The following is a 25,908-nucleotide window of genomic DNA, read 5'->3' on the forward strand; positions in this document are numbered from 1 at the left end:
TTGGTGGCCTTTATGTACCACTGAATAACAGGATTTAGATGTGATTGTAAATAAATGATTGTTCCTTCAACCCAAAATTTCAAAACATCACTACCGTTTAAGCCACACTTGCCATTTCATGTTGCTAAATTAGTTTCTTGTTTTGGTACACACTTGAGCACATTTCAAGACAAAATCATGTTTGAGCAACATTTTTATTAACAGACAAAAATAAAAGGTGAGCTGCTGAAGACTGCAATAAATCAATTTGAAACATCTTGCCACATGCTGACATTCCAAAAAAGTATCATTAGCTTCAAGATTCTTAACAATTAAGACGGTGAAAACCTATTGTTTAACATCCTAGCCCTTATCTATGGAAATTGAATGTGAAGAAAAGAAATTGGAAGAGGGTGGAGCATTGTTACAATTATACTGATAGACGTGGGAAAGTTCAAACTTATAACTGATAGCATTTCCTTTTTTATACTCTTTCAGGCTTTTCAATTACTAAAATGTTACAAGAATGGACAGTGATGATACATGCCAGTAAATGTCATGCCAAAACAAGAAAATTAAACTATTTTTTTTAACATGACAACTTTATACTGTTGAGAAATGAGATTTTCTTCAGAAAAGTTGGCTGTCATTATAAGCATAGAGAAGACTTGCTTAACAAAGGGACATAATCACATTTGTTTTTGAGGACACCCAGAGACGTTTGCATATCCATATTTACACACATTTTCAGTCATGTCTATCTTTTATTTCCCTTCTTGCCTTTAACTTTTAAATAAAATTTCTTTCTCTTCTTGCTGGAGCCTTGACCACCTATCTGTGACAATCTGCAAACAAAAGTCAAGAGAAAAATCTGATACATGCGTTTACTACTAGTTGACATCTCTAGAAATATTAAAACCTTGCAGATGGACTTCAACAACTTTAACTTGATCCAAAAATCTCTAGATCATATTGCCTTTGACAACTTTAAGAAAATCTTCCAACACTGCATTCAATTCAAAATTGAAAAACTTGCCATTTTTGTGATTGCAATTTTTTTTTTAATAAAGCAGCGACCACTTCCATTTTAAGAAGAGTTGATTTGGCAATTCATGCCCTTGAAAAGTATACATCCACAGACTGATAATCACCGAAAACAATAAAGAAATATGATAATGGTTTACTTGTGCTTTATTTGTTTCTGTTTCTTTTTCAACTCTTCTGCTGCTTTGCTATCACTCTTTCCTTTGTTATCATCTTCAACCCTACAGGCAGTTTCCTGCAAAAGAGTAGGAGTAATGTAACTTTTAGTTATATCAATGCCCTAGTTGAATTACTATTCATACGTTCATACGACAAATCTATCAAACAAATTTTGTCCTTGATAATGGACTCAAAACATTACAACCCATCACAGAACTAGGAAAAATAAGATAAATATCTTGATGGTTAAAACAAAGTTTATGCCAAAGAAAGATGATTAAAATTCCTACACCTATTAAGAGATGACAAATTTACAAGAAAAGTTTGTTGAAAACTACCAAATTTCTCCTCATATATGCCAATAGAAACATGAAATGCATAATACTTGACAACACAATATTAAAATTCGTGACACAAATTGTAAAGATAACTCACAGTCTCACTGGAAGTAAGACCAGAATTGAAACCCAGCCGCAAACCTCCCTGGCCACCAAGATCAACAGCACCTATGTCAGTGATGGAGACTGTATGGTCTGGCAGGTCATATTCGTGAGTAGTAGTATCAACCAAGTGTTCTACTTCTGGAACTCTGTGTTTATCATATTTTCGCAGATCCCGAGCCTGAGAAAAACATTCACAATATAAACTCCCTCAGTTTTACAAACAAGCTAAAATCTGCTGGGCTTAAAGAACTTCATCTTAAAAATGCTGGAAATGAAATCTCTCTCTCTCCTAGTTTTTCAAGCAAGTACAACTAAATCTGCTTATAGTCTTTTTGTATCATTGGGTGCATTGGTGTCTTACAGCATTAATCATTGTGATATCATTCAGATCATGTCACAGATAATAACCTTTGTTAATAAAAGCCTGATTATAAAAACCAAACAATTGAAGGAAGTCTCAAATAAAAATAATGAAAAAAAACTAGAACCAAAAGTGAAAATGTAATCATACTTGCTGTTTCAATGCCTGTCTTTGCTCTTTTATTTTTTTTTCATTCTGCTCTTTTGCTTTCTTGCGCCTTTCATTCTTCCTTTTTCTGAACCCCAGAAGGTAATCTCTGTTGAGAAAATAGGACTTTATGTAATGTGAAAATGAAACGCGAAATCATACTCAAGATTTATGCAAACAGCAGCTTCATGCGAATGGAAAACAATAGCTATAATTGTATTGATGCTAGAACCAAAGATAGTGTAGATATACCATAGTAGGTAATACAGTGATACCTCGGTTCTCGAACGCCTTGACTTTCGACCAAATCGGTATTCGACCAGGAAATTCGAGAAAATTTTGTCTTGGAATTCGAACAAATATTTGGAACTCGAACATCCGAACGTCCGAGATGAGCCGAATGGCGTTCATTCGGCCCAGCGCGCCTTGCTTGCATCATCAGTGACAATAACCATCCCCCTTCCCTCCTCCCTCCACATTCATTCCCTCCTGCCATAAAGTTTGGTACAGGTACAGTAAATGAAACACAATTTACTGTACTGTACAGTACATTTTTGTTGGTTTTTTTTTGTTTTTTGTTTTTTTTTGTTTTAATAAATGCACTTTTATTTCTTATTTCTTGTTGAGACTCATGTTTTTCTACATATTATATACAAATTAGGCCAGTAAATAGGCATTTTCTGGGGCTTGGAACGAATTAATCCAGTTTCCATTATTTCCTTTGGGTTTCATTGCTTCGGTTCTCGAACAATTTGGTTCTCGACCGTCCTCCCGGAACGAATTATGTTCGAGAACCGAGGTATCACTGTATTGTCTTTCACTCTTTATTATGGGAAATGCTAATCAATTTACAAGGTGGTGGGGGTAATTGGTGTTTTACGCCGAGCTATCAACTAAGGCTGTATCACAGTGAAACAGCCAGGCCTGCATAGTAGTATTAGCACTACAGTACTCCGCAGTAAGCAGCTGCATTACCATCATATCATTCAGATGAGGATGGCTTAAATCTAACATTACTTTCGGAAATAACCAAAACTAAGTTATGAAGAAACTGATGGAAAGAACAATAAGAAGTAAAATATTTATACACCGTTTTCATTCTACATGCAATAAGCTCCTTATGTTAAAAAATAAATAATCGTACTTCCTTGCGTTTTCGTCGAAAGTTAAAACAATTTTTTTTTGCCGATTGCGTCCTTTTGTTTTCTTTCCAGCTCCATGTGTTTTTGAGATGGCAGCCATCTTGTTAAAGGTAGTTAACTCCGGAAGTAGATTGTGAGTGATACCGCAGTAGCCCTAGAGCCGAGATTCTCAACTTTTTTCGACTGTACCACAAAGGGTGAAAGTATGTCTGCAGGTACCTCTCGCTCGTAAGTTCGCACATAAAAGTAATTATTTTCATAATGGCGTGTGTTTGTTTAAATCGCTGCGTACCCCTGATAACCCATGCCGTATCCCTACGCCGCTACGGGTACGCTTTACACACCACTGGTTGACAACAGCTTCCCTAGAGCTCCATGTAAATTGTTCTAGAGTGAAAAGTTTCGAAACAAAAGTATGTTGATTTCACAAAGATTTAATTAAGCATATCGTGAGTAGGAGATATAATGTTCAGATATAGCGGTTGCCAGTCCGAATTAACGTCGCGCTTTTCTGACGTTTGTAAAATGGTACATGTACCTTCTATATATGAAGTTTGTAGCCTAAAATCAGCCGAAGTCAGAACGAGCAGTTTCACCGCAAAATAATGCGGTTATGAAGTGCCAGAGAAAATGTATTTTTGCAAACTTTTGGGGCTCTTAAATGTGTGTGTACTATCGATAACCCTCCCTTACAATTACAACATGCCTTGAGCAGATTCGATCGTCTGCTTTGTCATCTTCCGTGTGTCATCACATCAACAATGGCTCTAAGATCTCTAACCCGTCGCACCACATCAAGATTTTATATATGTTTACTCCAATAAAATAAGAAATAATTGTTAGGAAAGGCTTTGATTTAGTACTCAAAATGAGGTTTTAGAAGAGCCGCACATCATCCCTCATTTTGCCTTCACTTGAGACCTGTTTCAAGAGGCAGTTTCACAGAAATCGTTAAGTACATGTATATACATTTGAAATAGCAAAAAAAAAAAAAATTAGAACAATTAATTGATGCTTTGTGATGAAATGACCCAACTGCACTTGTGTTCTACCAGACTAGTATAGGTTAAGTGGCATAGGAAAATGTTTGGCTTGGGGATTGGGACAAACTCCATGCTGAGTGTAAGCGTCAACGTTCACATTCTTGCCTCCTCAGTATCTTTTTCGAGGGGAGCGGCTGTTGATCCCATTGCCCACCCGGTTCTCACGATTAAAGGTCATGCGCGGCACCTTTGCTAGAAGCCTCTGAGGGATTATCCGTTGGCTTAGGGATTCATAATTCACGATGATATAATTACTTCGACAACTAGTTTTCTGTTTCGGGTAAGAGCGGGGGGTGGGGGTATAGATCCTTGCGGCGCATGATAGTGAAAAGAACACCAGCCCACCCACGATCAAGTCTGCGGCAGCCTTTTATAACACGAGCATAAAACTTAACAGTGAACCCATTATAACACAAGACTCCTCCCTCTTTGTCCCCGTTCCCTACTAACATCAGAAAGCCTGCGTGTATATAGTGATGAAGACCTCTGATCGCATCTTGCAAATGCCTACGATTGGTACTCGGTGACCCACGGATACAAAAATACATACAATGGTACATCTCAGACGAATAAGAGCTAAAATTAAACATAACGGAAGTGTTTCCGTTTAGTACACGGAATTTGCCCGCATCCAAATTTGTAGCTAACAATTAAGGACTGTTTTACTCAACGGCTCAAAATTAACTTTTCTCTCACGTACAGTCGCAGCAGTTTGGCTGTTGCCCTCTTTCAACATCAGTGGAAGTATGTTGGGCGGTTTAGGCACTATGCACTATGCGCCCTTACAGGAAAGCGTGCGTGTGTCTCTAGGCTTTTCTCGGGTGTGACAATGTCGGCCGTTATGTGCAGACGACGGGGTTGGTTTCCGCAGTCGCCGCCAGCGAGCGCGCGGTGGCGGAGGCTGACCACCCAGATATGACACTCCATACGACGGTTGGCCCCTTGAACCAGCGCAGCTTCCGCACAGTGTCTGCTGCGCCTTTATCCTTGTTCCCCAAACTCGCACACACTCGCAAGTGAATGAACTTAGTCGGGTCGAAAGCCCTCCCGCGCTGACAAAGGCTTCAGATGTGTGCCGATGGGAATGTGAAGAGGCTAGTCCGATGTACACGTATGTGGTATAGATCTCAAGGCGGCTGCGCCACTTCGGAAGAAAAACGAGAGCACAGGTCGGGAGGTGGAGGGATCAGCTACACACTGCTGTGAAAGCGGCCCTTGTTGATTAAAACATAAAAGAAGACGATCAAAGCTGCCGATACGCAGATTCAAGCGCATGCGGCCGATTGCTAATCAGCCATGCCTGCAGTCTGACCTTCCACCTCTGCTGTCAGCACCACAGCTTGTGGCTAAAGCTGTTAATCAGACGTTTCACATTACTACAGTCGCGTTAATCGGAGGAGGCATCTCGTGAGGACGAGTTGAGTGCCCTGTACTCTCGAGGTCTCCCCTTACGCAAGTGATACCTTAGGCAAGGTGTGCGCAGTCTATTTTCAAACACTATCTTCGCCCCATAGCTGCTGCCACGGTATCTGTTAAGAGCCGAGGGTTTCACGACTCACAGACTTGGTGACATAATGCCAGCCGAAAAGTCTTGCGACACGGAACAAACAGTGGTTCCCTTATCGGAAATCATTGCGAAATGTATGGAAAACGAAAAGGTAAGGAAACGTGTTATTTGTCATTATACATCGCATATTAGTGTGCAGAAAGAGGAGGCTCGAATGTGAAGGGAATAATAGTTTTATGTCCGAATTTTATTTCGCTGCAGGTATGTAAATATACAAACATCCAGATTTTAATGAAGATGGTATGCTCGCACATATAAGATAAGATGTAGGAGGAGAACATGATCTCTTTTCTGGAAGCAGTACACAATACTTGATCCTCATATATTTGCTTGGTTTTTTTGTGGTATTTTTTTGGTGGTGATGTTGTTAAGAAGAGAGGAATACACGAGGAAAGCTCCACGAATGCTGAAAGCTGTCTAGGATCTCTGTGGTTTATAGACGTACAGGTGTCTAAGAAACTTTAAGCAGCCAAGGGTATGAGATTTTACTTGCTTACCAACGGTTCTTCTTGTAACTCTTTATTCCTCCTTTCTCCAGTCATCTGCCACTTTCATTTTAAGGACCCTGTGTGTCTTGTTTACAGAGTACGTGACACGAGAAAAAAACAATCGAACTTTTTCTCTTCTGCCTGTCTGTCTGTCGGGAAGGCAACACTTGCCCACTCTCTACAATGCTCACGGTTCACCTGCGCGTGTTTTTCTCTCATACCATCCCCACCCCTCTCTGGCCCAAACCGCTGCCGTTGCGTAGGGTCGTTAAGTTGAAAGTCTGCGTGCTTGAATGCACGTTTTACCGGGTCATCTGGGAGGCTAACAAGTTCGGTCAATTAAATAAACGCCTTCCACTTCTTTTTTTTTTTTTTTTGTCCCGCCAACGATAACGGTTCACGCCAGCGGCCGAAAGAAGCCGGTGCACGGTCAGCCATGCACCAGCCTGACAAAGAAAACGACAGTAAAGAGGACTGATTCGCTATCATCAACGACAATCAGATGTCCTCGCATTACTAACAGGTATGACGTTATCTGTCGACAAAGGCATGCAGCTATCAGGAAGATCAAACGTGTGAAAAGCATTTACCTTTGCCATAAACACTCGGGCGGATCTCAGCAGAATCCTAATTCGTCTATAAATAGCGCGTCCTGTGACACATTCGACTGAAGCTTTGATGACGAAAAGATGTTTTTTGCGCCTTGACGTCACGTTTGACGGGTTTTGACGTCTTATGTCTCGTTTGTCTGATATCGTTTTCATATCCGGGGCTGCGCAAGGTGCCCACAGCCCCGTCGTGCAAAAGATCGCAGACGACAACCTCTTATATCATTCTTACAATCTGCCTCGATAGTAGATAAATTCTGCGAAGTTCAGTTGCATGTAAGACCAGAAGAAAACAAACAAATAAACAATCATACGAATGAAATCGAGCTTAGCTGTTAGGTTGCATTTGAAATAAAATCAAGCAGCCACCTCTTGGAAAAGCAGAGTTGCTCATCTCTGCGCCAGTAACTTCGATCAGTAATGCTTTATTTACCACGACATCTGTGTCATTTTCTTTTAACTGTCAATATTTGGCTTTGATTAGAGTCCTCTAAGGGACGAGGCCACCTGTGGACATCGACATCAATGGCATGCCGGACAAAGGCTTTCGTGGGATATAGACAAACCGTGGTCAAACACGGTCAAGTGTTTGATGCGTAGCTAAGCAGCCTTCGTAGCTCAATAGCAGTTTCGGCATTTCTTTTGTAATGGAATACCATCAACCACATGCTTACCGGCCCAAACGCGCACTCGTTGTTTGCACGTAGGCCGAGAGAAAAAGCGAGCGAGAGAGAGTTATGTGCTGTAATTCAAGATATATTTTGATTTTAATTTTCATTTGGTCATTGCTGACATGAGATGAAATAACTTCTAGTTCAAATTAATTTTGTATTTTCTTATAGCGCATTTGTTTTTTGCACGTTAAATCTTTTTTGTTTCATTTTCAAAATCCACAATGGGTACCCTGGTGGAAAGGGCGTGGTGGTAGGGATAACATGGAAAGAGGATTCAACTTTTTTCAAATGCCATTTCGAGCAGTCATGCATAATAATAATAAAGCCCTGCCATCGATTGTCGACGGCCGGAGCAGGGATAATGTCTAAGGACTAATGCAATGATCGGTAAATATTTACGTCGCCGTTGGCATCAGTAGCGACCAGCAGTTGGATATGACTGCTACACTATTTTACTTGACTGCAATTAGTCAAGCATCTTACATGATCACGACAAGCCTCTTACATATTCATGAAAACGTTTTTATTCTGTTTAATTTCTGTATTCTTTCCTTCCCTTTTTTCTGTCCATCCCCGTGATATTCTCCGCAACAAATCTCCGTTGACTTTTTGGAAAAAAAGCCTGACTGTTGACACCAGAGAGATCAAATCCATATTAGTGACAGGGCCATGTTCGCACATCGTACAGGCGAAACCCCTCATAGTCTCTTTATCTGGGCAGTGTCCCCTTGTGTAATTTGATCTCTCATCTTCACCTCGCTGGAATGCAGACACATCCCTCACGATAGCGTACGTGTTTCGTTGCCTTCCACATGCCTGTGTCTAGCAAGTCGAGACATTACTCAGCTCCCTCTCTACGTTATCCAGCAGGCCTACCTTTAAAACAGCTGTCAGCGACTTGATTTCATCCCATCAACACAGACCTGCACAATTAAGACCTTATAAGGTACCTGAGATATGCCTGCAGCACGAGGTGACGTAACTGCATATCGTGGAATTCTAGATGAGTTAGCTCAGATAGATGTTCGCGGATTGACCCAGTGGTCTCTATGCCTGATTTCGCATGTTGTCTCTGTTGGTGATGCTATCGCGTGCTTGCTTCTTGTCTGTTATTGGAAATTTCCCAGGGAAGTTGATTGGAAACCTTTTCTATTGCAACAGTAATCAGAAAGGACTGAAAAGAAGATCGTTGCTCAGATAGCTTCTCGAAGTAACCAGCATAATACAAATAAGGTGAACACTGTGCTGGTTGAAACAAGGTGCACTGTCTGCTCTATGCTAAAAGTATGTCCATTGCAACAAAGTCTGTAGACAGCAAAAGCAGAGATAAGGAATAACAAACATTAATTTGTAAACGATTAAAATGATAAAATTACATTTCAAGAACCCTCAGAGTAATTTTTGACAACTGACTGCAAGAATTACAGTGGAACCTCGGTTAGCGAACGCCTCGGATAGCGAATATTTCGGTTAACGAACAAACATTTCGTTAAAAGTTTGTCTCGGATAGCGAACAAAATTTCGGATAACGAACAGCCACGTGAACCACACGTGACCGACCAGCATGTCGTCATTCGCGCTCGAGACACAGTTACGATCGGTCGTTCCTTATCTGTGCGCATCCTTCTTATTTAGTGATTTTTGTGATTTATTTTAATAAGATAATCCACAATCATGGCTCCAAAGAAGATTAAGAGCAATTAATAGTAGCGAGGTAATGACAAGGAAGCGGCCAACAAATGAATTGAAAAAGGAAATGATTTCAAAGTATGAAGGTGGCATGCGTCTGTCGTAATGTGATGTCGTATTACCGAAGAGTTTTACAAAAAAGACAGAAACAACAGACACTGGACAAGTTTTTTCCTTTAACCTCAAAGCTACAGAAAAGGGAAGTCACCACCGATTTTATAATGTCACGTGCTCATGGAGGGGGAATCAGTAATTCCACCCCTTCCTCCCCACACCTGCTTCCAACCACGCCGTCAAAACGGCAAGTTTTCTGATGTTTAAATGCTTTCGTTAATGTTTTTATGTTTATTTAACTCCATTTATATTGCACTATAACTGTTCTCATTAAAACCTACCTATATAGCCTGTAACTTTCAAATATGAGCGAGTCAACATGGGCTGGGAACCAATTAAATCTATTTCCTTTATTTCTTATGGAAAAAATTGTTTCGGATAACGAACATTTCGGATAACGAACAGCTTTCCAGAACGGATTAAGTTCGTTAACCGAGGTTCCACTGTACAATGTATTAAATCTTCAAATCTGAATGAATAGTCCTCTTAAGTTTTGGACAAACAAGTCTTGAAACATATTGTCATTCTTAACTATGCATATTAACAGATCAGAACTGTGAGTTTCAACCTCCAGGTTCTCCCATTATTTGATGACACCAAAGAGTTGACACTTTTTCTTTGCACATCGATGATTGATGGTCAATATTTTGCAGACGCTTAATGTCTAAGTTTTAAAGAATTATCATACTATATTGAACTAAACACAATAAATCAGAAAAAAGTTGGGTAGGACTTGAGAATGAAAGTTGTTCAGCTGCAAGAAAATAATCAAGACATTTTGAAATTGCATAAACAGAGATATGCACACATGCACGCATAAGTCAATGATTAACAGAAAGACAGACATTGGCGTTCAGCATGAAATCTGTCCAAGCACATTATACGTCTGCATTTGTGAAACCAGTCCCGACCTGCAGGAATGCTCACCTCACTTCCGTCTTGATATTCACCCCTTTGGTTAGTCCTAAAAATCGGTGTAAATTACCTAAATGCGTGCGCCTTAACCCTTTTCTTCCCCCCTGACGCACGTTCTTCGAACACCTCTGTGGGAGGGCAGCCCAGGACAGGATTTCATGACTGCGGCGTGTGGAGGGCACCAGAAAGCACAAATTCCTAAAGAATAGTTTAAAGATATTCTTCACGTATAGTTTTCAAATGGCATTCTCTAACTCATACTAGTACCTCAAGATAGATGGCTGTTGCACATGTGCCCCTCAAATGTGTATTAGTTTATAGCTGCAGTCTACAGATTAGGCTACAAATACTATTTTTACTTTGACAAATGAAAAGATACAAACTTTGACGAGTTTGTCGTGGTGATTGTTGTGGTCGCGGCAGTAAAGAAGCAGTATTATAGTCATAATGGTAAGATTATTGCAATGCTATTTCTTTCATGCAAAGAACACAAGTACGCAAAAAGCATGACTCTCTCACTGCCGTAAAGCGAAATGCATGTTGATCAGCGACAACCACTGCACTCGGATGTCTGCGCCTGCGCACTAGAGCATTGCTTACGTTATGTCGTCTGCTTGTGTGGAAAACTGCTGAGCTGATTATTTACCTTGTTAATAATCATTCTAGTAGATTCCGTCCATTCTGATGGTGACAGTCCATAGGTCTGGAGTTAGCAGAAAACAGGCATCAGTAAGTCGAGATCAAAACGAGCAGCGCAGTTCGTTAGAGTGAAAGAAAAATATGATCGATTTTGAAAACTACCTCCTTTTCATGGACTGTTGTCTTATTAGCTACCTGAAACCACATGCAGCATCCATGGCAGTGGAAGGTAAGACATGATTTGAATATCTACTGTCTGTACGCTCAATTTTCAATGCTCACACGCAGAGACACATCACAACTTCTAGCCAATATTTTGAGATCCAGTCACGGTTTAGTCACCGTGACACGTAAGAGAATGCAGTTGTTTCCCTTTGTCCGCATGGCGCGTTAAGGGCTGGCTTGTTGGCTTGTTTGTATTGATCCTCTTTTCCATAGAAAAAACCCATTGAAACTCTTGTTCGCCCTCTGACAATTAAAAACTGTTATACATGGATATGTGCTCCAAATACCTAGACTGGACAGTAGTTCGAATGTCTGGTACATAGTTTACAATATCAAATAATTCATTGATAAGAAAAAGAGTGTAAACATGGTGAGAAGAAATCAATATTTTGTCGTGTAACAGTTGGTGAGTATTTCTCGTGATGCTGTCGGATGGGAAGCCCTTTAATTATCAACGAATATAACATTTGCGATTTATTAAAGTGACGTGTTAAATGCTAGTAGAAATAAACTATTTCCAAGTAAACATCTTGGGTAAACATTTTTTGCTTGTTTACTTCTCCGTGCTGGTATGCGTGCAAATGTCACATAGAAGTCGGTTGTGCGGCTGTTGTCGTGGTTTAGCCAGAAATAATAAATAAACTCAAGGAGATTGACTCCAGAAGTCTTCTTAAAATCATTAATGTCTCTGCTTTCCTCTTGGACATTAGATTTTCGAAATTTCATGAAAGGATTTCACGAATGGTAACAGTCGGATTAAAGATCAACTAGTTTCTACATTTCCGTCAACTAATTAAGAAATTCTTTACTGAAAAACGTCCTTACTTTACCAGAATCATATTTTTCTTACATCCCACTTCGATATTTGCGCCAGGGACTCCAGAATTTTTAGTACAAAGTGAGAATCTATATATTTACAATGTCATACAGGTTTGTCTCCTTGTAGACCGGTATGGTAAGACTTTTCTTGCTAGGCAAGATAATTAAGATAATCATAATTAATGAATTACAGTACCAGTTCGAAGCTCTAAACTCCATATAGTATCTCGTGTCTACATCAGGAAGCAACGTGTTTGCGTCTGTTGGCATCCAGTGTACATCATTCCATGATGTTACAGCGTCTGTCCGTAACGCATCTATGTAAATTTGTACTGTGTCTATGTCTGTGCATAGCGTGCACTCTGTAACGTGTCTACGCCAATATGTAACATTTAAGCATGCCAACGACCAGTCTACATGACTGAGCTGAGCGCAGCTGTCGTGCTAGTGCAGATTTTTGCATCAACACATTAGCGGGGCCACCGTGCAGGTTGTTTTGCTGATTTACACGGGATGCTGATGGTAGAGGCTGGGAGAGTGACCGAGATAGCTGGAGAGATTGGAAGTCTTCCAGAAGCTTCTGCTTCTCTTGAGGCACAAGTGTTCTGACTGCGTTCAAAATAGTGGACAGTATGGCAGGAGTGTAAATGCTTTCCACTTCTTCACACCGCTAATGCTTAGCCAGAACTATGGCCAAACATAATATAGGATAACAATGAATAAAGTAAAATCTAAAATAAAAAAAGAAAACAGAAACTGTAAAGATGATAGCAAACCATCCAAATGCCACATTTCTAATAATAGAAAATAAAATTAATACTTTTTAAAAACTATAACAAACCAAAGGTTATTAATAAACCATTAATAAATATATTCCCTAAAACTAATTTGAAATTATGAATTTAATTGAGACATAAGGGATCCGACTACCAGTACAGAACACTCCCACTGTGGACTTAGACCTTCTGGAAGCCAAGAGCAAGGAACAACAAGTGGAAGAAGGCCCCGGTCACATTTACTAGCACCTGTGCGTCACAGAGCAACGAACATCCTTCCAACCTTACCCTAACCCCTCCCACTCCTTGCCCCTTCCATCTTCCCCTCCCCTTTATTCTCCCAGATCCCCATCCCCCACTGTGCAAAATCATCTTTGGATGGAAGCACTTCCAAACCAAACGACAACTCAGGGGCTTCTTTTACATCGATTCTTTTGTGTCATCTCCTTGTGTTATTATCTTAAAATTCACCTAAGAAAGATTTTATGGGAGCAATTTTGAGCGCACAGAAAGCGTATAAGTTCTTCATGCAGACGAACTCTCGAACCCTGATGAGGTCCAGATAATAATGTCACTTTGAAGGAAGTTAGTAGGCGTGATAGATACCTGTTACATGGTAAAGCAATTAAACCCTAGATGACCTAAAGAGAAGGAACCAAAATACAAATATAATAACAAATGTCCCGAGTATGACTATATGTAGTGAAAGGGTAATTACATGTGAAAGAATGCATATTAGAACCGGAAAATATGATATCTTCCATCAACGCTGCCTTTTAAGCCTAATAAGTAAGAACCTCCTTTAAAAAAAAAGTACATCTGCCTGAGATATATACATGTGTACCTATGAACCTCAGGTAAAATGTATTGCATTTGATTAGTGCATATGTGAATACGTTACGACACGTGTGGTGCAGGACTCGCACGCGCTCTTTACACAGTTCATAAGAGCAGAAAGTGCAGCTGCAAATGCTACCCTGGTTACGTGCCTTTGCCATGACAGCTCCTGCAGAAACATTGAGTGATTCACGTTTGTCCGTAATTTCGTTGCCAGCGACTATGTATACTGGTCGACCTGTAACTGTGTTCATAGCCCTTCTTTCTCTTGAGTAATTTTATTTTATTTACATGTGTGAGCTAATTGTGCTTTTATCTCTTCGTTCTCCTCTTCTTTATCAACATCACCTTCATTCTCGTCCTCTGCATCATCATCATCATATAACGTTGTTGTTGTTGTTGTTGTTGTTGTTGTTGTTGTTGTTGTTCTTTAATTGTAGTTTTCACAGATTTAATCGAGTTTATTTGCCTTCATTTAGGCTGTATGAGATTTTTATTTGTCGTAGCTGGAATCTTTTTTCCTTTTTTTACGAAGTAGAATCACACACAGCCTAATCGTTGATATTATATGTTTACCTGGACAACTAACTCAAGTTGTGTTCTATGTCAAAACTATATAATGCGAGGTCAAATGTCACTCTTAGCAGGCAGTAGATAGCTGCCTAGCTTGTGAAGCGAAATCTGTGTAGGCGTGTTGTAAGGGGATTCTTCTCTCGGGAGTGCTTCAAATTCTCCCTTCGCCAGTTCTTTTTACCTTCACTGCAGCGAAGTAGTTCTGGCACCTATCTCTGCCGTACAGACAGCGTTAGGCAGCAAGCAAGCAGAAGGGCTGGTCTCCATGGGAACCCAGGTGCCTAATTTTAGCCTCCAACGTTAGAGGGTGGGTGGATACGCAAAACCCCTTTCCCCCTACACACACCCTTCTTGTTTGCCGGTATCTGTCTGAGCGCACGAGAGGGCCAAGACTCGCTTCTTGGGCTGGCCGTGCATCCCTGGCCTTACCTACAGCGCCCCGCGGCCCGACACTAGCTCTCTCGCAATTCCCCTCGATTCGTTTCTCAGGTTCCGGAGACTGAAGCAAAACTTTCTGTCCTGATCTTGGTGTTCTTGCAGCCTCCAAGATCCGAGGGTGAAGGGCCCAGCCCTGCCGACATGGAGACAATATGGCTTCAGCGCTCTACCGCCGACGTACCCTGGGGATTTCGTCTGCAGGGTGGCCGCGACTACGGGGTACCACTGTCTGTGCAGAGGGTGAGTACTGCAGTGTTCTTTACATCTTTTACGGGATCCTTGCTTCCGAGACCCTGTCCCCATCGCTTCTCTAAGGCACAGCTACCGTTTCAATTACTCATGTTTTGTCTACTATACACCACAGTTGCACAGTCACGTTCACCTGGCTTTTAACATAAAAGCCGGGAACGCTATGCTCTTGGGCCCTTCTCGATTTAAGGCTGTCGTTGTTGTCGTCGTCTTCGTCGCTGTTGTTGTTGTTGCTTTAGATTATCTACTTTTGTGAATTTTGAGGAGCATTATACATTCAAAAGCCGGGTAAAAGAAGACAAAGAAAATTTTTTTCATGATTCAAGACTACATTTTTCTGTCTTATGTGTCACGCCCAGCTGCACGTACACTTTCGCTACCTGCAGGTTACCTGACATTTTCTCGCACTTCACCTACCAATTCCTTCCTTTGCTGTGAGTCAAACATTTCGTTTATAGAAAAAGCTCCAACAATATAAGGCATCTTCATATGATGATGTGTACATACGTTTAGACACTATGATATTAATCCCCATCCCTATCTTTTCCCTGAAAAGGAGTGCGGAGACCAGTATTCAAGGGGAGTAACCGCGTAGGCTCGCGTTTGCGGTGGCATGCTTATTATCAAAATGCCGAGAGATGGTGGGTGTAGCAAACAACTCCTTGGTCGAGAAACATCGCTCGAGCATATTGAAACAGTGATGAGAGATGACTAAAGGTGTGCTCTTTCTTATCAGTCGTTAAAGGAGTTGGTCGGGAGGTAAAATTCGATTTGTACTACCGACAGGTCCACGTCTAGAGTCTTGTGCTGCTGTCTATCATGACTTTGTTTGGAGAGAAGGCTTAGAGATGTTTCAAATGACGATATACTGGCTGTAGTAGCCACGCAATCAAGATGGAAGGCAGTATACTCATAATGGATCGCTCAATACCTGTTGTTTACCTACATAGGACCATAAGTGCTTTGCTCGTGTTCCATTTTCCGGTACAATGTTTCATGGGCCCATGTTTTCTTTAACAGCTGACCTCATCAGTGTAGCGAATATCTTGTTGAGAGTAGTTTTCACCCCCTGCCTCTTTGCAGTCTTCAGAGCAGGTCAAAAGGGCAAGTGTGTGTGCACGTGCTCCTCTCGATCACACAGCTGTTTAGATTGCGCCTTATACGCATTCGTATGGCTTAGGGTTTTTTTTTCTGTTTTCAAAAAATGACTCTGAATTCCAACAATATGCGGAGTTTCAGAACACATGCATTCCTACTCTTTCTATTTATAAGACAGTTGCTGGTGAACTATTATTCGCCACCTGAAGAGTTTTCATTGGCGAGTGATCTTTGATGACGCGGTTTCATTGACAACATAGTCCTGCGTGAAATAAAGTCCTAAACTATAATTATCTTCAGCTCTGAGCCTGTCTGGCCAACTTTATCTTGGCTGGCGGGATGAAGGGTGTATTTTCGTAACTCACTCACTAAAAATAGACTGCTGCAACATTCCAAACTCCCATGAAGTTGATAATCTACGAATAAGGGGATGAATACCCATCACTGTTTTTGCGTCTGTCTTGTGACGGGGAACTATACTGCGGCTGATTGAAAACATTTTCAGGTTTATGTTGGTTTCCTTTTTTATCACTCTCAGCACAACATTTATGTCCACATCCTCTGCCGCCCACCACACCCATCTTGTGTTAGATGGTAACGCAAGACTGACGATGGGATAAACCGATGTCTTGAGATCGGAGACAATGGCAAGCAAGATGAATGAATGTGTGAGATTATGATATGACGAATGAAAACACCGATGATGCAAACAAAGTACGACGTGCTCTGGTTGTATTGTCATGTAGTAAACAATATCTTGATTTCATGCTCATGTCCAGAATACAAGATTTTGTTAATATAAATTCAATTATCTACTGCGTCGCTGAAACTGTGGTTACAACGGTATTAAGACAGGACACTTCGGTTTACTGTGCAGGTCAGCACGGTCTAGACATTAAGAGTTGTATTATGCCAGGGTCTAACAGGCACGTGTATAGCACACGCTACAGATAATCACATCCAATACCAAACGCATTTAAAAGCCGAGGGACATTTCCAGAGTTTAATTTTTGTTTTAGTGCAGCACAGTAAGTTTTATGTTAGTGCAGCACAGTAATTTTTGTGTTAGTGCAGCACAGTAAGTTTTGTGTCAGCGGTGTTTGTCTCTAAGTGTCACTCAGTGTAGCCACACAGTAGTTTGTGTCATTGCCTGGCTGCTACATCAGGCTCACTAAAGCTGCTGGCACAGTTTTTTGGGCGGAGTTTTAATTTGCCGGATAATTACTTCAAGCATCGCTCTTAACGTGTTGTGTAATACAGCTGAGCAGCAGTTCACAGAGCTGTGGGACCATAAACAAAAGTCGTGTTATCTCCCTTGGCAGGTGCCTGCTGCGGAGACTTGCAGACACAGTGTTGCGAAATAACATGCAGGGTTGGTGATGTTTGCAGCCAGGATATAGATGTTAATGTGAAAAAAAAACAAAGATCCTCTCACTACCTACCGCTCCCTTTTTTCTTTCTCCCTCTCTCTTTCTCTCCTCTCGATCTCCTTTCTCGCCATCTCTCCATTTCTGATCTTATTTCTCTCATCTCTCTCTCTCGTTCTCCCATCTTGTCTCATTCATTGGGTGAGTAGATGGTTTTGTATCTTTCCGTGTGTTTGTACATTGCTTTCAATTTTCTTACACGAGACTGAGATTTGTTTTCAATCTCAGGGTTAAGAATAAGGTTATCTCTTTGGATGAGATTAAAAATGAAAACCAGAAGAAAAATGTGTATGAGAGAAAAATGGTCACTGTTAACCAGGCCGTCAGTTCCACCAAGCGTGCCTGGCCTTCAAGCTGCTGTTGAAACCTACTCATTCCTTCGTTAGAACGTGAGCCACAGGAAGCAGAGTTCCACAGCAACTGTGATAAGCCCAAGGCTCTGAAGCCAACCAGGAGCCACTGAAGAGCGTGCATGCATACGCAAACTTATCTCCGTTCTCATCATCGGCGCCTGACAGAAATATTCCTTCGTTTAAATTTCCTCGACACAAGACCAGAGCAAGCTTGGGACTTGAGACCTTGAGGTTGTCACCTTGTAAGTGCTTCGTTAAATTAGTTTCATTCTGGACGTTAACGGAGAAGTGTTAAAGTCTCTGCTAATCTTGGGTGAGGGTGAGGGTGAGGGTGAGGGGTTAGGGCTGCACTGGGCCACTTCTAGATTCTTTTCGACACAACATCTCGTGTTGCTAGCACTGAGAGGGTTTTCACTTTAGGGGAGTTTTTATTTTTTAATCTCGCGAAGTTTTCTTTTCGGAAAAAAGGAGATTGGAAGCAGTTTTTGTGTGACTGCCACGTGATCAAAGAAATCAAGAACATGAGAAGATGAGTATAAAAGGTAGAGAGTTTGGGAGGGAGTTAATTTAAATGAAATGTAAACATATTCGAAATATTCGAATATTAAACATGGAATCAGTAAAGATTAAACTCTCAATCTGTGTCAAGCTGACCTTCAAGGAAACAAATGTCTATGTGATATCCATCTTACGTTCTACCGTTTCAGCTGCCCCATAAAACACATCGCTTCTGTCCAGCCCTGATATCGTGGCTGTCTCGTCGTCGTTATCATTCTCTTCATCTCTACCACCACCACATTGTTATCCGTTCTCCATCTCCGTGTGTGCGTTTTTCTGGGAATGGGGCTGTACTCGCGCGTTTCTGGACTTTTCCTGACGACAGGCTGGACACACTTTATAAAGTCACCCCACTGATCATCCATGTACACACGTACATCCCACACATGTCGCCAGCAAAGCCTTAAAAGACCTTCTGTAATTCTCGGCACTGCGGTTGTAAAATATCTATGCTTTGACAAGTTGGCACGTTGAGCGCAGGAACTTACAGAGAGCCGTCAGTGGCTGGGCTGGCTGCCCGGAAATGGAGTCAGAATATGCCGAGCAAAGATAATGCAGTCGTCGGGTGCTGACGCTTGGAAGGTCTGCATAAAAGCAACATCGTGTATTGAGCTCGGGTGGAGAGAGCCTGTCAGCGTGTAGACTTCGGGGTCAGGGAGTATCTGGAAGAGAGATTTACACTGCTAAAATTGTGCTTACGACCGGAGTTTGGTTTTCTCCTGCAAGTGTAAATTTATACTTGTTTATCAGACACAGTGTGGCAGTGCCATATCTTAAAGTGACAAGATGGCGTCTTTAAGATGGGGAAAAAACTTTTCACGTTGACACTTTTGAAGCGAGGTTTTGCGGGGTGGGAATAAGAGGGGCGTGCCTTTTGCACTTGTTTTTTCTTTGGCGATGATTATTACGGACTGAATTATCTGGAGGCTCACAGTCCCTTGCTCTATACAACGAATGACTCATTTTCTCTTTACGCTGGCATAGCTTTCAAAAGATCTCATACCTAATTAGGTTGGAATAATTCCAATAGCATTTCGACAGAGACCAAGCGGAGGTGGTGAGCCTGGCTTTGCTTCTTCTTTTATAGTTCTTTGAAACCCCACATTTCTCTCTGGTTTGACGCATTCGCTGCAGCAACAAGTGTTCTTTAATTGCTTAATTTCTTCTTTTTGGTAGCCAGTGTCGCAGGCCCAGAAAATATATGGCATCGTGCGATGCTCGTGCTGGCAAGAACACGCCTGTTACTCTCTGTTTGTACGTGATGCGACTCGGCAGTCGAGCGTACTTTGAGCAGAGTTGACCTTCATGTAGAGGTCGTAACACGGTGAAGGTCGTACGCGGAAGTCAGGTGGTAAAACTGAGATGGGAACTCTGCCAGCTCTGGCTTGCGAATGTCTGGATTTGCTGTGAATAAAATAATAAAACCAAGAAAAATGTGTATACCAGCAGGAACACTGAGCACTTCTGGACTTAAAACCCTCTGAATCCTCCCCCTCCCGTCCCCTTACCCAGCATCTTACCTGCAGGATTCCAAAACAGGTTGCCGCGATTCTCTCCCTTAGGGACTACCCTGGCATACGGAACGAATCTGATTCTGATTAAGCTCTCCTCTCGCTTTACACTTGTCACCCTGTGGAAGGGTCTGGAAATATTCGGATCGTTCTGGAATTAATGTCACGCCTGCTCTACGTGTCTCTAAAACCGCTACCCTGACCATCTTGTCATCAAGAAAACCTGTTTCCAGCCCGAACTGTGTAATCAAAACCCAGCCAAAGATAAACTCCATAATTAATCCATGAATAATTGATCCAATACGTCGTTTACTCAGCATCGTACTCGATAACATTATTGCAAAAAGCACGCCAAACATTTATTTATTTAATGCACGTGCACTACACAGTCGCCATCCAACATTAACAACTCGACATCAGAACAGCCGGCCAAACTATCGGCATGAGCATAGCTTCTTCAATATGTGAGGGAAAGGTAGTTACCAGTTCTTCGATGTGAACATGTCTATCGGAATATTCGGTTTATTCATTGCTACCACTGTCGTTAAACGTCATTGACATGGCTACCTTGGTCTTTGCTATCAACACCTATTATCAAATTTACATTATCACCTTTATTGTTTATTGTATTAGTCGCCTTATAATATAAGTGCAACGACAATGTCCAGAACTAATATCAATCGAGAGAAGGCAATTTGCATTAGGCGTTTATTTCCCTTTGTCTTTGAAAGTACAGATTCTGCAGGTGAGTGCATTACAGTACAAAAGAAAAATTCACTACATAGCACAGCAAGAAAGAGTTACAAGAATAAGAAGTGTTACTGGACACGTATAAATCGTTCCAAGACATGAGGAAGGAAAGCAGGCCGAGGAGAAAAAATTGGATACAAGGATACAAGGTCTTTCAGAACAAACAAGAAGACGTTATAGTAAACAGAAAAGGACATCACAATATACAACAAGACCTTACAGCAAACAAAAATAAGCGCTACAGTTCACTACAAGAATGCATTATGTATTCAGCAAAAAAGTGGCTTTCAAAACATTGTGCCATGTCTCAAGGATTTCTACAAAACATACATGCACGCACAGCGGCAAGCAGACAAGCAAGAAACAGAGAAGAAAGAAAGAGAGGGGAAAAAAACAAAGGTAGTTAGAAGTTTATGATTGACAGACACAGTTTCACGAGAAAACCTGTTTTGCAGTATAATTCTAGTTCTTAGCTCACGTGATACTAAATATAATATTATGCATGGGGTAAGGCCGTCTGTTATTTGTATGCCAAGTCATTTCTTTGATTTAATGAGGCAGTAACCTCGCTGCCCTGGCGGTTTCCTTTCCAAACCAGTAGTTCACGTTTTACTTATACAGACACATGAGATGTAATCAGTCAGATTCATTTGTGACATCCCATTGTCTTTCTGCCGGCTAAAACCGCGGGGACAGCTGTTGATATGGCTGTCTGATGACATATTTTTTAGTTGCTTTCCAAGATGTAAACAATTTGTCTCTACTTAGCAACGGTTCCAAAATAAACACGCACTAAGTATTTCTTAGGAAGTAACATTTTAAATGACATTGACAAAAGTGTGATCATGCATTCCACTTTTCTCTGCCTTGGTTTATGGATAGCTAGATGGTTGAATTTATGGAGTTTAGATTGACTTAGATAAGATAGTGATTGCTTTAAGTATACGAATGTCTGCGACTGTTCAGTGGTTTACCTAACTCTTGCCGCACGTTTAGAAACATTTTTAAATATGTTCTGAAATGTACAACAGTGGTCCCAAATATCACCAGTATGTGTTTGGTAGCCTAACACTTAAAGATAGTTGTCATCAGCCGCTTGAAAGTCTTTGCTGTGGTTCAGAGAACGGAGTAACAGAGGACTGGGTCAATAATTGGTCAATAATAAGGGAGTCTTGATTCTGATCTTGTTGACAGAAGCCAGTAACCTGGCAATGTGATAACACCAGTAAATAGTTCTAAGTTTGCTTTGGTTTTCGTATGCCAGCTATTAACAGAGAAAAGTGGATAACAAATACGAAGAAATTTGCAAAGCTAGCCACTTTGTGTGTGTGTGTGATGTTAGACCCTCCATTCATGCAGAACAGCACTCGTACTAGTACCGCTCTCTGGACTAGTACGCAATCATGGGATTTTATTGTTAAATCTTGTTGCTTACCCTTAACCGTTTACGGTCACAGAAGGATTCGTAACGGACGTCACGTGACCCTAAGGTTAGTCTCTGTGCTTTGTAGTGATGTTCGCGCTGCTGAACAAACAGGCAAGTCTGTTGACGCCTGCTTGCACACGTCCCAAAATTGTAGGTCTTCCGCCGCCAGCCATTCCTAGATTTTGTGCAGCAGATGCCATTGGGTTATTGAAGATAATTTGTGCTGCTGATATGATGGCAGGGTGTGAGCTTTAAGCGTAACCATTTATGCAGGAAATGTCGGTACACAACTGCAGTTGCGAGTATTTTGACACATTTTCAGTTCAGTTCTAAATTGTCTTGGTTGTAATCCTTTCACTTCGAAAATAATTGTCACAAAGTCGATTCTTGCATTTTCAGTTCTGGGTACTGAAGTATAGATGAACTTAGTTTCTGGTCTTTTTTAAAGCAACTAACAGGTCGTACCATCACCAGACTAAAATACTGCAGAAAAAAAACTTATTAATATATATATATCTGACAATTCAGCGTAAAGGTTAAAGTGACGTAATTTTTTGTTTCTGATTGGCCACAAGCGCATCTGACTATGTTACTGCAAACCCTCGCGAACATTCTCGGTTTTCCGCACTTGTCTGGGACGCGCCGAATGAGAACCAGGCCCTTCTTTGATGTTTTCTGTCCATCTCTTCTTTTTTTTCTCCCTGTCCTGTTCCACGGAGAATCGTCTGTGCTAATACTGGTCCTCTCGAGATGTGCCCATTACACGTTAGCTTATATTTTGTGTCTTTCTTAGAGAACACATTGCAACTGCGCTAGGCTGTGAAGGCTTGTGTAAACGCACAGAACGAACAGCATGCGGGAGGTCAGCTTGCTGGTATGTAATAAATAAGAAAGCTATATTTAGAATGAACGCGCGATGTCCTCGTGGTCTAACACAACCTCAGGTTTCTTGTTTGCATTGGTCAATTTGCCAGTATCAGTAAGTGGATCGGATGTGCTTGCGTTTGCTATGCAAGGAAGCAAGGGAAAGAAAATCTGTGTGTGTGTGTGGACGCAGAGCGAAATACGGGAATTGTAAAAGGTGCGACAGAAGAGAAAGATTTAAAAAAAAAACACCTTGACATTTCTGTGAACCTCAAAATAGCTAAGGCTGGTGAGCTATGTGTCATCAAGAAAACGCCGGCCAAGAGGCACCTCCGGAAATCCTCCCTCCCTCTCCAGCTTAGTCCAGTCAATCAGCAGGGAGTGTGCGTGAGGGCTGCCGGTGCTTGCGAGAACGCGCACACCTCTACCCGCATTATCACGTGATGCACAGCTCGATGGTGAGAGCTTAGTTCTCCACGTTGTATAGCAAGTCGCTTTGTACTTGGTGTGATATACGATGCCACCTGAAGTTTGCTTGATGTGACATCACCTGGTGTTTGACTTTATAACGACGTCACTCACATGCATGAGGTGTGACGTCATTTATCGTTTATTGGCCTGCTACACGACATCGTGTGTAATGTTTGGTGTTCGTGACATCACTCATAAACGTTTGTGTTGTACCTGACATCACGTGGTGCTCGGTGAGATACACGACTTCAATGGCGTCCTCGCTATCAACTGCAGAGAGAGGTAACGGTCTTGACCTGGGCCCTGCTGCTTCACAATGTCAATCCTAAGTGCTCCTCCTCAACCCCGCTACCCTTCCTGACTGTTGTTCGGAAGGTGTACTGATCGACTACGAGGATTTATCTACGATCCCACTATCGTGCGGTCATATTGACACACTTTGATCGCAGTAAGAGGGGGCCAAAAACGAGGCTTGTTCGTCACGCACCGCTGTCAGATGACGTAGCTGTTTTCGGACGTTTTACTGTTTCCATAGAGAACCTACATGACTTACAGAACAGAGATTAGTGTGCTTTGTAGAATTAGCAATCGAACAATCATCGCTTAGAATCATTAATTTAACCTGACCGTGGAAAAAACTTCGGTCATCAGAGTGTGGTATGGAGTTGTTTCAGTCTTCTCATTCAGTCGCTACTTTCTTTCCAGTGCCAGTAAATTTTCCCAGAGTTAAACAATCAGTCAGCCAGTATTTACACACACTTGAAATTGTATTTATACCGAGAAGATAATAATATTAAGCGAGCTTTGCCGCGCTCAGGGCAGGTAAGAATGAGGCTAAAGAACTAGTGAAGATGTGTGCGTTGTTGTATTTGTTGTCGGGCCATGCTAGCGTGAGCTTTCAGGACATAACATAAGCAGGAGGCGGAAGAAGAAGCGAGGCAGCATCTACCGCATAGATGCAATTCATCCAGCGTGAGTAAACCCCGTGCAACGCCCACTACAGCTTGTCTGTGCTCCAAGCCCATCGCCGCTCTCACAACAGTTTTGAATGCCGTGCGCCAGAAGGGTGTGGCGAAAGCGGAGGGTGGCGAAAAATGGTGTTGCTAAAGGTCTGAGGGTGAGGCAGCGACCAGCAGAGTGTAAACATATTTTTCTCGCACAACTAGCTCAAAGCTCGGCAGGGCTCCTGGAGGTTTCTGCGTCCGAGGACCAGCAGTGGACAAACTGTTTTCCACCCAGTCTGTGAGAGCTGGAACGCTCGCACACGCACAAACAAGGCGGCCAGTTCCTCTGCGCGAAGCTGACCTGTGGCTTTGTTGTTCTGACCCCGTTCCTATGTGATACCTGACTGCTCGCCTCATCGGACTCGTTTTCACGCGCTGTTGGAATCGATTAGTGTGCTGCCTCAGGCTAGTCGAGTTTTATCCAGCACTTATTTACCAGGCTTATTTAGAGGTAAAGGTGTGCCTGGAAGCTCGGACAATCGTTTTGCGTGGATTCCAGGAGGATCTTGGGATTCAGGATACGTCTTGCTAGAGACGTGAGGGGTGAGTGTACATTACACGCTGACATACAAGTACAGAAATGTTTTCATGAATATCTCAGCTTTTAGTATCAGAACTGTTCTAATACTATTTTTTATATAATAGAAGCTCTTACTTGCAATAGTGTCAGTGGAATCAGCTCAGTAATGGTATATCAACTCGGAATCACAATGGCAATCCCTGAAAAACAATAAATAACAAAAGTACATAAGTACTAAACACTAAATAACATTATTACCTGGTAGTTTAAAAACATTCAAGATGTCCTTAGTAGCTTTTGATTACTGTGGATGAATTTATTGACTTCTTGTCAGGAGTCTTTTCAGGGTTATATTGTGTTGCTAAGGACAGCAGCCAAACATATTTCAGTGATTTGTACTGCTGTTTTAAGCTCATCACTGACGGCATAAATCACCAACAAGCCATCCGGATAAATAATGTCATTGTATGCGTAGGTGTAATTGTGATGCACAATAAAAGATCATCCAAAGGTTATGCTTTTACCGGGACGCAGATATCTACCGTATGTCACAGCTCGAAACCGGCAACAGTCATGCCTCGAGTACATGGCTAAACAACACCTCACCTTTAGCCGATGTCAGCATGGCTGGCTGTACATGCAAGCTTCAGGCACACCTGAAACATATTCTTCCAATGTCTGACTTGGTTCATGCTTTCTTCCACAATTCTTATGGGGTTATCTCTGCTTGAGCAGACAGGATTTAGTGCCAGAGATGTGGCAAAGACTACTTGTCTCCTTACCATAAATAAATGCAGTTTCAAAGAAGGATTGTTGTACGCAAGGTGTTGAAATAAGGCTTCTTCGAGTTATTCGCTGTTTGGCCCTAATAGCCGACTTGGTACCTGAAACCGGTAACTCCAGAGTCATTTCTAAGACCTTAAATACACACCGGCCAATGGCGATTTTTGAAAATTAACATCACCCAACATGCTACCCAGTCCTGTTGTTAGTAACT

General features: G+C 41.7%; 2 protein-coding genes across 13 annotated transcripts in view; one reads left to right on the plus strand and one right to left on the minus strand.

Moving 5' to 3' along the window:
• Window positions 1-175: 175 nt before the first annotated feature.
• On the minus strand, window positions 176-11,339 carry LOC112562449 (nucleolar protein 12-like). Of its 4 annotated transcripts, none has more exons than XR_003098870.1 (6): window positions 11,295-11,339; window positions 10,757-11,076; window positions 2,137-2,242; window positions 1,618-1,803; window positions 1,164-1,258; window positions 176-824 (listed from the first exon to the last, which is right to left on the minus strand). XR_003098870.1 is itself a non-coding variant. In XM_025235738.1 (6 exons), the coding sequence occupies exons 1-6, from the start codon at window positions 5,052-5,054 to the stop codon at window positions 737-739; spliced, it is 663 nt and encodes a 220-aa protein (XP_025091523.1). In that variant the 5' UTR covers window positions 5,055-5,069; the 3' UTR covers window positions 176-736. The 4 variants fall into 4 exon arrangements, 1 of the variants encoding a protein (XP_025091523.1); XM_025235738.1 differs by lacking the exons at window positions 10,757-11,076; window positions 11,295-11,339 and adding exons at window positions 3,278-3,429; window positions 5,019-5,069; XR_003098868.1 differs by lacking the exons at window positions 10,757-11,076; window positions 11,295-11,339 and adding an exon at window positions 6,964-7,073.
• The window catches only part of LOC112562405 (extensin-like), a 41,659-nt gene continuing 21,082 nt past the window's right edge, over window positions 5,332-25,908 (plus strand). For 6 of the 9 annotated variants that reach the window (XM_025235660.1, XM_025235667.1, XM_025235691.1 and 3 more), the window contains exons 1-2: window positions 5,332-5,976; window positions 14,783-14,920. In XM_025235660.1, coding sequence (XP_025091445.1) covers window positions 5,893-5,976; window positions 14,783-14,920 — 222 coding nt within the window. In that variant the 5' untranslated portion in view covers window positions 5,332-5,892. Of the gene's footprint in view, window positions 5,977-11,079; window positions 11,242-14,782; window positions 14,921-24,750; window positions 24,935-25,908 lie in introns of those variants that run through there. The other 3 variants (XM_025235681.1, XM_025235698.1, XM_025235725.1) reach the window with 3 other exon arrangements.

Source organism: Pomacea canaliculata, linkage group LG1 (genome assembly GCF_003073045.1).
Source record: "Pomacea canaliculata isolate SZHN2017 linkage group LG1, ASM307304v1, whole genome shotgun sequence".
NCBI classification, from domain to species: domain Eukaryota; kingdom Metazoa; phylum Mollusca; class Gastropoda; order Architaenioglossa; family Ampullariidae; genus Pomacea; species Pomacea canaliculata.